The 15787-nt window shown below is 38.8% G+C and overlaps 1 protein-coding gene across 1 annotated transcript; it reads right to left on the minus strand.

The window, feature by feature from the left end:
- Nucleotides 1-1637: 1637 nt before the first annotated feature.
- On the minus strand, nt 1638-15581 carry LOC128702855 (MDS1 and EVI1 complex locus protein EVI1-A-like). Its single transcript, XM_053797294.2, has 2 exons — nt 14966-15581; nt 1638-4289 (listed from the first exon to the last, which is right to left on the minus strand). Exon 2 carries the CDS (start codon nt 4176-4178, stop codon nt 2661-2663), a length of 1518 nt encoding a protein of 505 aa, XP_053653269.1. The 5' UTR covers nt 4179-4289; nt 14966-15581; the 3' UTR covers nt 1638-2660.
- Between the last annotated feature and the right edge of the window lie 206 nt (nt 15582-15787).

The following is a 15787-nucleotide window of genomic DNA, read 5'->3' on the forward strand; positions in this document are numbered from 1 at the left end:
TCTCTTTTTCTCCATATACTCTTCCCTCCTTGCATCACTTCTACTTTGTAAAAACTTCTCATATGCTAACTTTTTCTCCCTTACTACTCTCTTTACATCATCATTCCACCAATCGCTCCTCTTCCCTCCTGCACCCACTTTCCTGTAACCACAAACTTCTGCTGAACACTCTAACACTACATTTTTAAACCTACCCCATACCTCTTCGACCCCATTGCCTATGCTCTCATTAGCCCATCTATCCTCCAATAGCTGTTTATATCTTACCCTAACTGCCTCCTCTTTTAGTTTATAAACCTTCACCTCTCTCTTCCCTGATGCTTCTATTCTCCTTGTATCCCATCTACCTTTTACTCTCAGTGTAGCTACAACTAGAAAGTGATCTGATATATCTGTGGCCCCTCTATAAACATGTACATCCTGAAGTCTACTCAACAGTCTTTTATCTACCAATACATAATCCAACAAACTACTGTCATTTCGCCCTACATCATATCGTGTATACTTATTTATCCTCTTTTTCTTAAAATATGTATTACCTATAACTAAACCCCTTTCTATACAAAGTTCAATCAAAGGGCTCCCATTATCATTTACACCTGGCACCCCAAACTTACCTACCACACCCTCTCTAAAAGTTTCTCCTACTTTAGCATTCAAGTCCCCTACCACAATTACTCTCTCACTTGGTTCAAAGGCTCCTATACATTCACTTAACATCTCCCAAAATCTCTCTCTCTCCTCTGCATTCCTCTCTTCTCCAGGTGCATACACACTTATTATGACCCACTTCTCGCATCCAACCTTTACTTTAATCCACATAATTCTTGAATTTACACATTCATATTCTCTTTTCTCCTTCCATAACTGATCATTTAACATTACTGCTACCCCTTCCTTTGCTCTAACTCTCTCAGATACTCCAGATTTAATCCCATTTATTTCCCCCCACTGAAACTCTCCTACCCCCTTCAGCTTTGTTTCGCTTAGGGCCAGGACATCCAACTTCTTTTCATTCATAACATCAGCAATCATCTGTTTCTTGTCATCCGCACTACATCCACGCACATTTAAGCAACCCAGTTTTATAAAGTTTTTCTTCTTCTCTTTTTTAGTAATTGTATACAGGAGAAGGGGTTACTAGCCCATTGCTCCCGGCATTTTAGTCGCCTCATACGACACGCATGGCTTACGGAGGAAAGATTCTTTTCCACTTCCCCATGGACAATAGAAGAAATAAAAAAGAACAAGAGCTATTTAGAAAAAGGAGAAAAACCTAGATGTATGTATATATATATATGCATGTGCGTGTCTGTGAAGTGTGACCAAAGTGTAAGTAGGAGTAGCAAGATATCCCTGTTATCTTAGCGTGTTTATGAGACAGAAAAAGAAACCAGCAATCCTACCATCATGCAAAACAGTTACAGGTTTTTGTTTCACAGTCATCTGGCAGGACGGTAGTACTTCCCTGGGTGGTTGCTGTCTACCAACCTACTACCATAATATATATATATATATATATATATATATATATATATATATATATATATATATATATATAGATAGAGAGAGAGAGAGAGAGATAGGAATAATAAAATATACATATTCTAGAAATTTTATTTCTTCATACTTAAAATAATATGTACAATTCAATGTTTTTTGTGATTTTTACAACTATCTTCATTTAAAAATAAAACATTTCCTCAGGTAGATGTGTTTACAATGTTTTACATAAATGTTCGTTATGTTGTACCCGGCTTGTTAAGAACTTCGTTTCTCAGTGTACCTGAATATTTTTTGTACAACTTGTTGTACAAGAAAGACTTGTAGGGGAAAGATATATCCTTTTAGATACAGTTATTGTTTTGATATACAGGCAGGTCTCGCTTTACAGCGCTTCGTTTTACGGCGTTTCGCTAATGCAGCGGTTTTCAATTATGCTCATTCTTCATTTATTCAGACTTCCTACAAAAAATATATTCATTCACTATAAGATAAGGAAGAAAATATTTTATGGCAAGTAATGTGTGTACTGTACATGCATTTTTTAGGCCTAGCTTTATTGCTCATTTAATCTTTGATAGTGTAAATATGCTATCAGGCTTTTATATGTATTTGAAAGTGAAGAAAAGACTGATTTGCTTTACACCAATTTTCGCTTTACAGCAGTAGCTGTAAAGCAAACCTAACCTGTTGTATAAGTGGGGCCCTACAGTAGCCTGGAACCTAAGCTGCTGTATGAGCGGGGCCCTACAGTAGCCCAGAATTTAACTGGCTGTAGAAATGGGGCCTGTCTGTATATCAAGGCAGTGTTGGTAACATTGATATCACGTGTTCATGTCGTCATTAACAATGTGTGTGAAACACCAAGTAAGGTTCCTATGAGGTTCAAGAGGCACTTAACCTGCCTCAAGTTGCGAACATCGCCTCTGAGAAGCGAGGAAGTCTTTGGTGAGGTACAAGAGTTGACTAGATTACTTTGTGGTCCTGTACAAGTTTGAGTTGGGAGAACCTTTATCACTTCTCTTACAGGATGATCGCAATGCAGTTTTTCTCTGCTTTTATCGGAAATTTAAATAACACATATGATACGAAGGTGACAGCACTGGTTACCCTTGCTCTGATCAACACGGGATATAAAGGCGCTCTAAAATATTGTGCTATTCTAATCTAAGGCGTTTATGAGTGGGTTCATTTACTACCGCTGTCGCGGAGTCTTTGGCGTCGTCTGTCTCTGTAATTCTTCTTTCAGTGTCGCTGACGTCGGCAGGAAGAGGCGTCGTCAAGGTGATTATTTCCTCCTTCGTGTGCTCCTCACTGGCGCTTTCGACTCTGTTGTCCCCGACATCAATGTCGCTGATAGTCTCAACGGTAATGGAGGAGCTGCTGGAATCTGGCGCTTCGGGGGAGTCCGGGGGATTAAGACCCTCTTCTTCGTGTTTCTTGAGGTGTCGGTCGAGGTTGGTCTGCTGGCCGAAGCAGCGGTCACACAGCGGACACTTGAAGGGCTTCTCCTTGTTGTGTATATTACGCACATGACGCTGCAAGTTGGACGAGATGCTGAAGGAACGCTCGCAGTACTTACACTTGTAGGGCTGCTCACCTGTGTGAGTCCGCAGGTGACGGGTCAAATTGGCCGACCGCGGGAACACTTTCCCGCAGAACTTACAAGTGTATCGATCCTTGGCTGTGCGGATTACTTGGGGAGTCAGTAGGTCAGTGTAAGGTCTTGGGAGGTCGCTGTAAGATCGTGCTGCCCCAGGTAGGTGAGTCTTGAAAAACTCAAGTCCGACTGTGCGAGGTGCAGGCGCCATAGTCACTGGTGGGAGGCTGGTGTGTGGGAAGAGGGATGTAAACAACGGGTACCGGGCTGTGGGCATGCAGTTCCCAGTCATAAAAGCAGAGCGATCTAGAGTACGGTACATGTCTAGTATAGCGGCGGGGTGCAGGGGTCGAGGGTACACTAGCGGCAGCTTAACAGGTGTCTCTCTGGGGGGCTGGGGAGGGATCGGGGCAGGGCTGCTCGAAGGAGAGTCTTTTAGTAAGTCACTTATTCTGAGAAACGGATGATCCTGGCGTGGACGACGTGGTCTTGTTACCCCCTCAGACTTTGTATCGTCGTGTCTGTCTGGTAAACAAGCCTTGTCGTTTACGATGACTTCCTCGTTTATCGCTTCTCTCGTTGTGATGCTTCTTTCGAAGCCCTCTGACCTCCTCTTTGTGGTGAGGTCAAGTGGGAGTTCCTTCTTGTTGTGGTCACTCACTGAACTTCTGTCTGCTTCGGCTGTTTCAAAATGTGTATGTGAGTTTCCATCTGCTGTGTTAATGACGGCAGTGACTCTGAGAGAGGTATGTGTTGGTGGCGGCGAGGCAAGTTGTGGAGACGATGCTGGAGAGCTCTTGGTGGAGCTACACATCTCCCCCTCCAATCTTGAAGGGGTGTAGAGCGCCATGTGTGGCTTGATATCTTCTCCCTCCTTCGGGGATTGAGGGGAGAAGATTGGACTGCGACTGTGGTGTATGGGGAGGAAGAAGGAGGAGTGCAGCAGAGGATACTGAGGCGCTGGGTCACGAGGAGGCTGTGACGCCAGCATCTGGTAGGTGAGAAGTGAGGGAGGCACCACAGAGACGGGAGCCCTAGGATAGACGGTGAAGCTTCCTGTTGGTGTTGACTGCATCTTCACGGAGCACACAAGGAAAAGTAACCCTCGTCCAAACGGCGAGGGCGGAGACGCCGACGAAGTACTTAACTCGCTGTGATATAACTGGGTCTTCACGTCTTACAGCTTCTGCGGAAGAAAGAGAAGTATCTCGTCAGTCCGTCTTTAGAAGTACAGTTTTGTTTACACACTAAAGTATGGTTTAGAAAGACACCAAGGTTTATACCACATACTAAAGTATACACATACACAAGTCCATGTTGAATGCACTTTCTTGTAATGTAGCTATTTTGGTAGCCTCTCACTGCGTTACGAGATCCCACACAGACAAAAATCTGAACACGCTATCTGATGTAATTATCAACGCGATAAAAGATATGATTTTAGTTAACTGTGATTGCCTGTCACTTTCACCTTTGGTGCAGACTTTCTCAAGTAACTAGACAGGTGTGAACGTGAGACTAAGAGTTACAGCAACACAAGTCCCCACATCTGACACTGGTAACTAGAGTAAGGACGTGAGGGTATAGAGTACAGCAACAGACGTCCCCCACACCTGACACTGGTAACTAGAGTAAGGAAGTGATGGTACAGAGTACAGCAACAGACGTCCCCCACACCTGACACCGGTAACTAGAGTGTAGACGCGAGATTACGGAGTCCAGCAGGAGACACCACAGCTGTCACCACCACAGGTAGCGATACAATGACACCGTGACCCGCCGGGTTGCACGTCCCTCCGGCTCTAGGTCGAGACGTCGAATAACCCGAGGTTAGTGTGTGTGGCCTGAGGGCGCGAGTGCACTGGGGGAGAGTGCGACTATGAGTGTGTGTGCTCGTGCATGTTTGTCGCCTACCAGGAGAAAAAAGGTGGACGCTAGCGCCTCCCCTGCGGACAGGTGAAGGGTGACTCGTAGTCAGATGTGAAGTGACAGTTCAGTAGCGTCCTGCAGAGGGAAGGGCCTTCACTCTTGCCCTTCCAAGTGTCTTCATATCACTGAAGAGCTCTCAATCCAGGGAACTGGAGCTACCAATCAATTCTCTGATTATCCCGTAGTTATGTACGACCCTTGGCACTTTCTCACGAATAAAAAGATTAATAATAATTTATAATGATAATTTATAATGATAATTTATGATAGTATATAATGATAATTTATAATAATTAATAATAATAATAATTATTATAATGAAATACTAACAATATGATGCCATAGATACTGTGGATTGTGATTTATCTCATGAAGCAGCTAAACCCGTGTGGGTCCCTGGCAATGAGTGGTGGAGACTCGATCCTTTACCCCCACTAAACGCTAATCAGCCTGTTGGTGTTGGCAGTTGGTGTCACCTTGTGTAGGTGGGGGTCCTGTGCAACAGAGGGTATTGTTGAGGGCGGTGGAGCTTCCCCCATCCCCCCAAGCTCTAACTTTGTCTTAGAGCTGGAAATAACTTTCCTCTGATGCAAAGGTCCCGTGCGTGCAACAATAGGCTGGTGGACCACTGATCTATGACAATAATGAGGGTCCAGCCACACGTCAAATGTCAACGCTTCAAAGAGCCTTTTTCTGGCCATGTTAACAAATCTGTATCATTGGTGTTATTGTGACGGTGTTGTTATTGTGACGGTGTTATTACTGTGACGGTGGTGTAACTGCAACGGTGGCGTTACTGTGACGGTGGTGTTATTGTAACGGTGGTGGTGTTGTGACCGTTTCCGTCACAACCAATGCTCTTATAACCTCTGCAGTTATAACCACTGCTGTTATAATCACTGCTGTTGTAACCACTACTGTTATAACCACTGCTGTTATAATTACTGCTGTTGTAACCACTACTGTTATAACCACTGCTGTTACAACCATCATTCCTGTTACAACCAGTACCGTCACAACCTTACACCACCACTCATCTCTGTTCATCACATCCTTCCTCTATTCCTATTTCTTCCGCTCCTCTATGTATATATATATATATATATATATATATATATATATATATATATATATATATATATATATATATATATATATATATATATATATATATATATATATATAATGTCGTGCCGAATATGTAAAACTGGTCAATTAGCAAGAACTCATTTAAAATTAAGCCCTTTCTAAAATTTTCTCTTACACGTTTAAAGATAAAAAAATTTCATTAATGCTGAGGTAAAAATTTATAATTTTGCACCAAAAGAATCTTAGAAAACTTACCTAACCTTATTATAACAAGAACAATTTATTTTAGCCTAACCCAACTAAATATATTTTAGATTTGTTTACAATAATTTAATACTAAACAAACACAGTGAAATATATTTTTTTCGTTAGGTTCAGAATGATTTTGGCGAAATTATTGCATACACAAATTTTCACTTGTCCTATATGGCAAGATGAGCGTTGCTATTTAAGCCAAGATCGCAAGTTCTGCCTATTCGGCACGACATATATATATAAATATATATATATATATATACATATATATATATATGTATATATATATAAATATATATATATATATATATATATACAGGTGTTTACATCAGGTCTTTAAGACCCTCACTGACCTTTATTTTCTTGTGTATTTATTCCTGAGTAGCATTAGATCATTGTCATTTGTTTTGCTTGCTGCTGCACTGAGCTTGTTTGTTGCCTTTCACTCTCGTTTGAGAGTTGAGTTTTGCCGCATTCGTTGCTCTAGTGAATGGTCCAGTAGATAGAAAGTTGTTAAGGAAGTACATAGTGTTGGGCATAACAGAATAGTTCTTACTGGCTGTGTGTATGTGTGTGTGTGTGTGTGTGTGTGTGTGTGTGTGTGTGTGTGTGTGTGTGTGTGTGTGTGTGTGTAAAACTTCAACTTAACATTTGAAAGCGGAATTTTTGGTATTAAAATGTCACGGAATGTGAAAAATCACTAAAAATATAAATCATTTTTCGTATACATTATATTTTTTTTCTCCTCGTCTTTTCCTCAATACTTTCAGTCACGATTATCAAGATGTGTTTAGGGATAGACTAATATATTTACCAGAACAAAATACAATTTTTAGGTGGTATGTGTCTGTGTTGCCTGTTTGGTTTAGTGAGGGGTTGAGCCATAGCTCTCTGCTCTGCCTCACAGAATTCTCTTCTGACGTAAATTAACTGACATAATTTTGGGTAATATCAGCACACTTGCGCCAAAGACAGCGATCGTGTGAATGATGGTGTATGTGTTTCGTTTATTTTTAGGGGTCAACTTACCTTGGTGTTGGACGTCCAGTGACAAAATATAAGTTGATCTGTACTTTCTAATATATTCCTCTGTTATTACTTTTCCTTACCTAACATTAGTTATAAGGTGAAGGTTGTGTTGTGGGGCCGCAGCACACTTCTTAACAACACTCCAGACGCGTCAAAATTGCCCCTGTTTTGGGAAACTGATTGGGAAACAATGAGATCTGCGTCTATACACTCCCTCCTGGGTAGATCTTTCCATTACTAAGCTCCCATCATTCTACTTCATGAAGTGACAGTGAGAAGTGTAATGAATCACACGTGTTGTTTTGGGATGATAAGAGATTAGTAATCAGAGAGATCTCCACAAGGGGAAATGTTGAGAAGCAGCCCTCATCGTTTTTCTTTTCCGGTACTGTAACTCCAAAACAACATCAACTTTAATATTTCTGAAGCATTGTCAAGAACTGTTCTGAAGCCCCACAACACAGTCCTCAACTGATAAATTTACGAATCACTGTATTTTTCTAATTATTATTCTCTGGTTTACCTGTACAACTGTACTTGAAAACTCTGTGACCTCGCCTTCCTACCTCACCTTTCCGCTACACTAGTCCTCACTCTGTTATGTACACTGAAGCTTTACAAAGCTCCTGGAGAGCAAAACGTTGCTCCCAATAAAGCACACCAAGGGTTACTAATCCGTCCATGTACCTAATTAACTGTCGACATTATCATGACTTTCTTCCTCCGTAAGCCATGCGTGTCGTAAGAGGCGACTAAAATGCCGGGAGCAAGAGGCTAGTAACCCCGTCTCCTGTATACATTACTAAAGTTAAAAAAAAAAAAACTTTCGTTTTTCATTTTTAAGGTTACCTTGCCTAGGTGGGATACGGCCGCTTCGTTGGAAAAAATACCATATCTATGATTTTCTAACTATCCCCGTGTTACCAGTCCATTATTGAACCATTCTGTCCTCTCTGGTCGACTTCTCAATATTGAGACGAACTCTTTGATACCTGTCCTATAGACATTACAATAAATGTATATACTTGATATACATATTAACCTCCTGGTACTTCTATAAAGTACTCCTATCTTGTACTTCTATATTGCATAACTATATAGTACTTCCATATAGTTATTTACTATTTTTCACAATCTAGTTTATTTTACATATATATTTCTGTTTGTTCCTCTAAAAAACGTATATTTGAAAAAGAACGAAATATTATTTTTCAAATTTTCTGTGATAGTAGATAATGAGTTGACAATATATGTTAGAAAAGCAGGTTCAAAGCAAGCCTTTACTTAGACACTATGTCACTCTAAGCACTGCTTTGTTGGATCCAGAAATTAAAGGCCTGTATCCCATGTCAAAGTTATCGGCTTTTCTCGCCTATCAGATGTCCTAAATAAGACTTTTGTGGACTTCCTTCTCTCACTCTTGTTGCTTCCTTAACATGTTGAGTTTCCATCAACACTTGATTTCATATTCGCAAATATTTACCATTATCATTTATTATCCACGTTAACCTCAGACATCACTCAATTTATCGTTTTATATTATTATTATTATTATTATTATTATTATTATTATTATTATTATTATTATTGGAGAGTGCTAAACCTGAGAGTGGTACAGCCCCTGGGGAACAGGATGTGATCAGATTTGATACAAGGAAAGTGGAAGATTGTTTCATTTCCTTGGATCAAGAGCCCTCCCCCTCCCCCCCCCCCCCTCCCCCCTCCCCCCCTCCCTCCCCTCTTGAAATGTATCTCATAATATATATATATATATATATATATATATATATATATATATATATATATATATATATATATATATATATATATATATATATATATATATATATATATATATATATATATATATATATTCTTCTTTCAACAAGCCGGCCGTATCCCACCGAGGCAGGGTGGCCAAAATAGAAAAACAAAAGTTTCTCTTTTTAAATTTAGTAATTTATACAGGAGAAGGAGTTACTAGCCCCTTGCTCCCGGCATTTTAGTCGCCTCTTACAACACGCATGGCTTACGGAGGAAGAATTCTGTTCCACTTCCCCATGGAGATAAGAGGAAATAAACAAGAACAAGAACTAGAAAGAAAATAGCAGAAAACCCAGAGGGGTGTATATATATATGCTTGTACATGTATGTGTAGTGTGACCTAAGTGTAAGTAGAAGTAGCAAGACGTACCTGAAATCTTGCATGTTCATGAGACAGAAAAAAGGACACCAGCAATCCTACCATCATGTAAAACAATTACAGGCTTCCGTTTTACACTCACTTGGCAGGACGGTAGTACCTCCCTGGGCGGTTGCTGTCTACCAACCTACTACCTAGGATATATATATATATATATATATATATATATATATATATATATATATATATATATATATATATATATTATATATATATATATATATACATATATATATATTTATATATATACATATATATATATATATATATATATATATATATATATATATATTCACTGAAGCTCCCACATTAATATTTAATGTCAAACTCTTACGTCTTAATTTCTACTGTTAAAAATTCCACATAACGTTAGTTTTTACTTTCTTTCTTTCACAAACTCTCAGAAATATTTTCCGCCAAACATTAATATATATATATATATATATATATATATATATATATATATATATATATATATATATATATATATATATATATATATATATATATATATATATATATTTCCTTGGTGGCGGCTCCGTCTCCCATTTATTACGTTTTAATATATTTTCAACTTTGTTTTGTTTCTCCTAGAGCCTTTATATTGGGTTTATTTTATATTTTTTTTCCGAACTCTATAACGACAGTATGTCAATCATATTTATATTTGTAGGAGGGGAAGCGCTAAACCCTCATGAGTCATGCAGCACCTGGGGATGGGGAACGGGAGAGAGAATCAGATCCGATCTAATGAAGAGAAGGGCAGCTCCATTTTCGTGGATCAAGAGCAGCAGCACCAGTGGGTAATATACGTATGTCGTGCCGAATAGGTAAAACTGGTTAGTTAGCAAGAACTCATTGAAATTTAAGTCCTTTCTAAAATTTTCTCTTATGCGTTTAAAGATATATTTTTTTCATTAATGTTAATGTAAAAATAAATAATTTTGTACCAAAAGAACCTTAGAAAACTTACCTGACCTTATTATGACAAGAGCAATTTAATTTAGCCTAATCCAGCTAAATATATTTTAGATAAGTTTACAGTAATTTAATAATAAACACAATAAAATATAATTTTTCGTCGGGTTCAGAATGATTTTTGCGAAATTATTGCATACACAAATTGTTGCTTACCTTATTCGGCAAGAAGAGCTTTGCTATTTAAGCCAAAACCGCAAGTTTTACCTATTCGGCACGACATATATATATATATATATATATATATATATATATATATATATATATATATATATATATATATATATATATATATATATATATATATATATGCAATTAATTATAGACAGATTTATCAAAGTGAAGTTCTTCTTTGCAAAATTTCTGTGATTTTGGAGGAACCAAAGATGTTGCAACGGTGTTCTCGTGCAACATAGTTCAGGTGAACACAATACAAGTGCACTGTGTACCAGGGCAACATTGTCACTCTTAAAATTCTCGTGTTATAAATCAAATATTTTGAAACACAAGAAAAACGTGAGGCGCGGGCCTAAATTTTTTGATGTCGCAAATGTTAGTTGACACTTCTCAATACTGGCCCAGTGAATAACTCAAAAATAAATTATATATATATATATATATATATATATATATATATATATATATATATATATATATATATATATATATATATATATATATATATATATATATATATATATATTATATATATATATATATATGTCGTGCCGAATATGTAAAACTGGTCAATTAGCAAGAACTCATTTAAAATTAAGTCCTTTCTAAAATTTTCTCTTGTACGTTTAAAGATATATTTTTTTCATTAATGTTAATGTAAAAATTTTAAATTTTGCACCAAATGAATCTTAGAAAACTTACCTAACCTTATTATAACAAGAGCAATTTATTTTAGCCTAACCCAACTAAATATATTTTAGATTTGTTAACAATAATTTAATACTAAACAAACACAGTGAAATATATTTTTTTCGTTAGGTTCAGAATGATTTTGGCGAAATTATTGCATACACAAATTTTCACTTGTCCTATATGGCAAGATGAGCGTTGCTATTTAAGCCAAGATCGCAAGTTCTGCCTATTCGGCACGACATATATATATATATATATATGTGTGTGTGTGTGTTTAAGAAATTATATGATTTCTCAACTCACGTATCAGTACACACCATCGACTAAGATAATTTAGGTTTAATGTCATGATTCTTTGGGTTATTAAATCATCATCAGAGCAGAAACATAACAATATCAACACTTTATATCACATTACCTAAAGAATTTATAATTAGGCAGCGTGGCACTCTCTACACACCGCGGGAGTGCCACATGCAGATCCCAACAGTCTGACCCTCAGGTGGCTCAGGGGAAAGCAATCCACTACAGTTATTGATAAACATGAAGTGTGTTGATGTGGGAAGTGCACTGCACTAGTAAGTGTGTGTGTATACTACGATGTATATTTACAAACACGTGACAGCTGTTCTCAAGTCTAAATTAACTCTCCACTGGTACATTATACCAGGTGTTGGGATAATAATATTTCAGGGTAATTCTCATAGACATATGATGTTGAACTATAAAGGCAGAAATTATAATGTGTATTGTGTATGACTCAAATTCCTCTATGTAGTAGAGAATGTGTCAAAATATTGTTAGGTCCGAGGGAGCTTTCAAAACAAGGCAGTCAAGATGGCTGCACACACAGTACGTCAACAGACCACCTGCACGGACTAACTTCTTCTAGACAAGACATTCATCTGTTTGAATTATGAAACAACGGAACCGTTTTGTTATGCAGTGGTTTCTACACAAAACCCTGCTAACATTATCATTTTTTTTACCATCATTACCGAACTGTTAACTGCAAAGAATAATTCAATTTCAGGTTGCAGGAGCCATCATCACAACGTAAAAATATAAGTTCAAAGCAGCTCACATTTCACAAGGCATATCTTTAATTAGTTTCAATTCTGTGGCTATGACTTGCAACAAATTTATTAGAAAGGGAAAATATCCCCACTACTTAAGCCGTCAAGAGAAGCTTGCTTCTTAGACTGTGGGGAGATTGGTACTCAAGCCGTCAAGAGATGCTGGGTTCTTAGACTGTGGGGAGAGTGGCACTCCACTAACTTCACTAATGAGTACCAGGCACTCGACCAAGAGCAAAGTGACCCGAGCAGCTATGAAGCCTTCCTGAACGCTGAGAACTGATGACAAGTTGAACTTATGTGATGGAAAAAACAAACTCTGTCTTACACAAGAATCTAATGTGTAAGCCACATGTACAATACCTGTGTATCGTTACTGCAGACACTTTTCGCCTGCACAGCAAGCTGCTTCAGTCGAAAACAGAGCGAAATGATTCCACAGTATATGTGTTAGTGGTACAGTTATGTCTCGTTTACATTCTTGACGATATTTGATACCACCTTCAACCTTCTGGATTCCTTATCTGCTCCTACAGCAGAGTCCTGTTGTTTCATCCTAGCAGCCACAGTTTACCCATCTATACTACATACATCACTCAAGAAATCGTATTTACGCGAGTGCAGGTTGCTCTTCCCCTTCCTCAAATGTTAAACAATCATTAATTAAGAATTTCCTCACAATAGTAATAATCATGAGTGAGTGAGGTGAAAATGTTGAATGATGAAAGTATTTTATTTTTGGGGATTTTCTTTCTTTTTTGGGTCACCCTGCCTCGGTGGGAGACGGCCGACTTGTTAAAAAGAAAAAAAAATAATAATCATATATTTATGATTTCATTTTCGACAAATAGCATCATAAACATTTCCCAGAGTTACATATTTGAAGAAATTACTATTACCAATTACACATTAAAGCCTTTTAGCGTGTCTGAAAAAATGGCCTAGATTTTTAGCGTGTGTAAAATTCTTATGGACATAATCTAAGTTCGTGTTTTTTATATATTAATTTTTTAGTTGTTTTTAGTGGATATAGATGGGTATTTGAGACCAGATAATACTTCACCAATTTCTCCTAATTTCCACTATGGAAATTGTTAAATAAGATACTTGTGCAAGATCTGGGTATCTTCGTTCCTCAGTAAAGATACCCAAGTGTTGTATAAGTGTTTTATTTATCAACTTGTCGGTTTTTCTAAACCATTTACTCATAACAATAGAAATTGAAGAAGGTCCCTGTACCAGGTGTTACTGTACGTGTTCACAGAGAAGGTAGGACGTTCCTGTGTGTACAGTTGTCCTGGGTGTCAAGTGTTGTCCTGGGTGTCAAGTGTTGTCCTATGTGTCAAGTGATGTCCTGGGTGTCAAGTGTTGTCCTGTGTCAAGTGATGTCCTGGGTGTCAAGTGTTGTCCTGGGTGTCAAGTGATGTCCTGGGCGTCAAGTGTTGTCCTGGGTGTCAAATGATGTCCTGGGCGTCAAGTGTTGTCCTATGTGTCAAGTGATGTCCTGGGTGTCAAGTGTTGTCCTGTGTCAAGTGATGTCCTGGGTGTCAAGTGTTGTCCTGGGTGTCAAGTGATGTCCTGGGTGTCAAATGTTGTCCTATGTGTCAAGTGATGTCCTGGGTGTCAAGTATTGTCCTGGGTGTCAAGTGATGTCCTGGGTGCCAAGTGTTGTCCTATGTGTCAAGTGATGTCCTGGGTGTCAAGTGATGTCCTGGGTGTCAAGTGTTGTCCTGGGTGTCAAGTGATGTCCTGGGTGTCAAGTGATGTCCTGGGTGTCAAGTGTTGTTCTATGTGTCAAATGATGTCCTGGGTGTCAAGTGTTGTCATGGGTGTCAAGTGATGTCCTGGGTGTCAAGTGTTGTCCTATGTGTCAAGTGATGTCCTGGGTGTCAAGTGTTGTATTGTGTCAAGTGATGTCCTGGGTGTCAAGTGTTGTCCTGGGTGTCAAGTGTTGTCATGGGTGTCAAGTGATGTCCTGGGTGTCAAGTGTTGTCCTGGGTGTCAAAAGTTGTCCTGGGTGCCAAGCGTTCTTTGCCAGCTGGTTGGGACAACTGTTCTCCCGTCAAGGCGTAATCAGTTTCCGGCAAGTGGTTTATTTTCCCATTCTCAAAACCTATCAATATATTTATCATTTTCCTCCTAAATAACCCACGTCGCAATATAAATTATAATTTCTTAACAAAAAACATTCATGTGTTCAATTAATTCTTAGAAAAATATCTCCCACCTGTTAAAATAAGCCTACGGTATGCCTACAGCAGCTGGTTAGGCCTAAATATCCCCTTATACCGGGTCAAAACAGCATGAGTTCGACTCCTTGGCTAGTGTTGTTATATATATATATATATATATATATATATATATATATATATATATATATATATATATATATATATATATATATATATATATATATTAAAAATTCGTACTTACGTGTTCATTGAGGAATTGAGGAGGAAAGTGCAGACTCTTGAGTAGTAATTTGGAGTGGTACTCGAGTACAGGAGAGTAGTCAACCTCTTGCTTAGCCCTACTCATTGAAGGGCCACCTCACAGCCTCTAGGGAAAGTAGCACCTGTATAAGAAACCTGAGGGCCACATGGCACGGGGCCACCACCTGGCCCTAATAGCCTCCCAGACTAGAGGCTTCTAATTGAGGATTTCACTCTTACGATGACTCAAGCCGAGAATTAGAGGACATAATTAATTCATCTAAGAGTTCTGTATAATGAATACTGTCTTATAGTTATGAATAATGAATACTTTTTTAAAGTTCTATATAAAAATTTGGTCGTAAACTTCTGTATAATGAATTCCGCTTTTTATCACATGCCTTTAGAACATGAAATCACGTTGATGGGATAACGATTTGTGGCGAGAGGTTGTAATGGTGGTTGTTGGTAGTGCCAGTAGTACTGGTGGTGGTGGTGGTGGTGGTGGTGGTGGTGGTGGTGCTGTTGGCGTAGAGATCGCACGTGGTGGTGGTGGCGAGGGCGCGCGTGCTACGTGCGTGATGTGCGCTGGCCAGGACGTGGAATGCGCACCTCACCTGTCCTGTAACAAACTGGGAACTGAGCTACAAGCGGGCCCTCACAATCACGGCCATCACCCTCACTCTGCCCCCTCAGGAAGTCACCTGGATAGGTAGAGGGGGAGGGACGGTCACTGGGATAGAGGTGGCGGTCACTGGGTTAGAGGGGCTGTCACTAGAATAGAGGGACGGTCATTGGGATAGAGGGACGGTCACTAGAATAG

Source organism: Cherax quadricarinatus, chromosome 82, assembly GCF_038502225.1.
Source record: "Cherax quadricarinatus isolate ZL_2023a chromosome 82, ASM3850222v1, whole genome shotgun sequence".
NCBI classification, from domain to species: Eukaryota; Metazoa; Arthropoda; class Malacostraca; order Decapoda; family Parastacidae; genus Cherax; species Cherax quadricarinatus.

Bases quoted from the DNA above. Each gene is read 5' to 3' on its own strand.
- LOC128702855 (XM_053797294.2), bottom strand. From the start codon at position 4,178: ATGCAGTCAACACCAACAGGAAGCTTCACCGTCTATCCTAGGGCTCCC.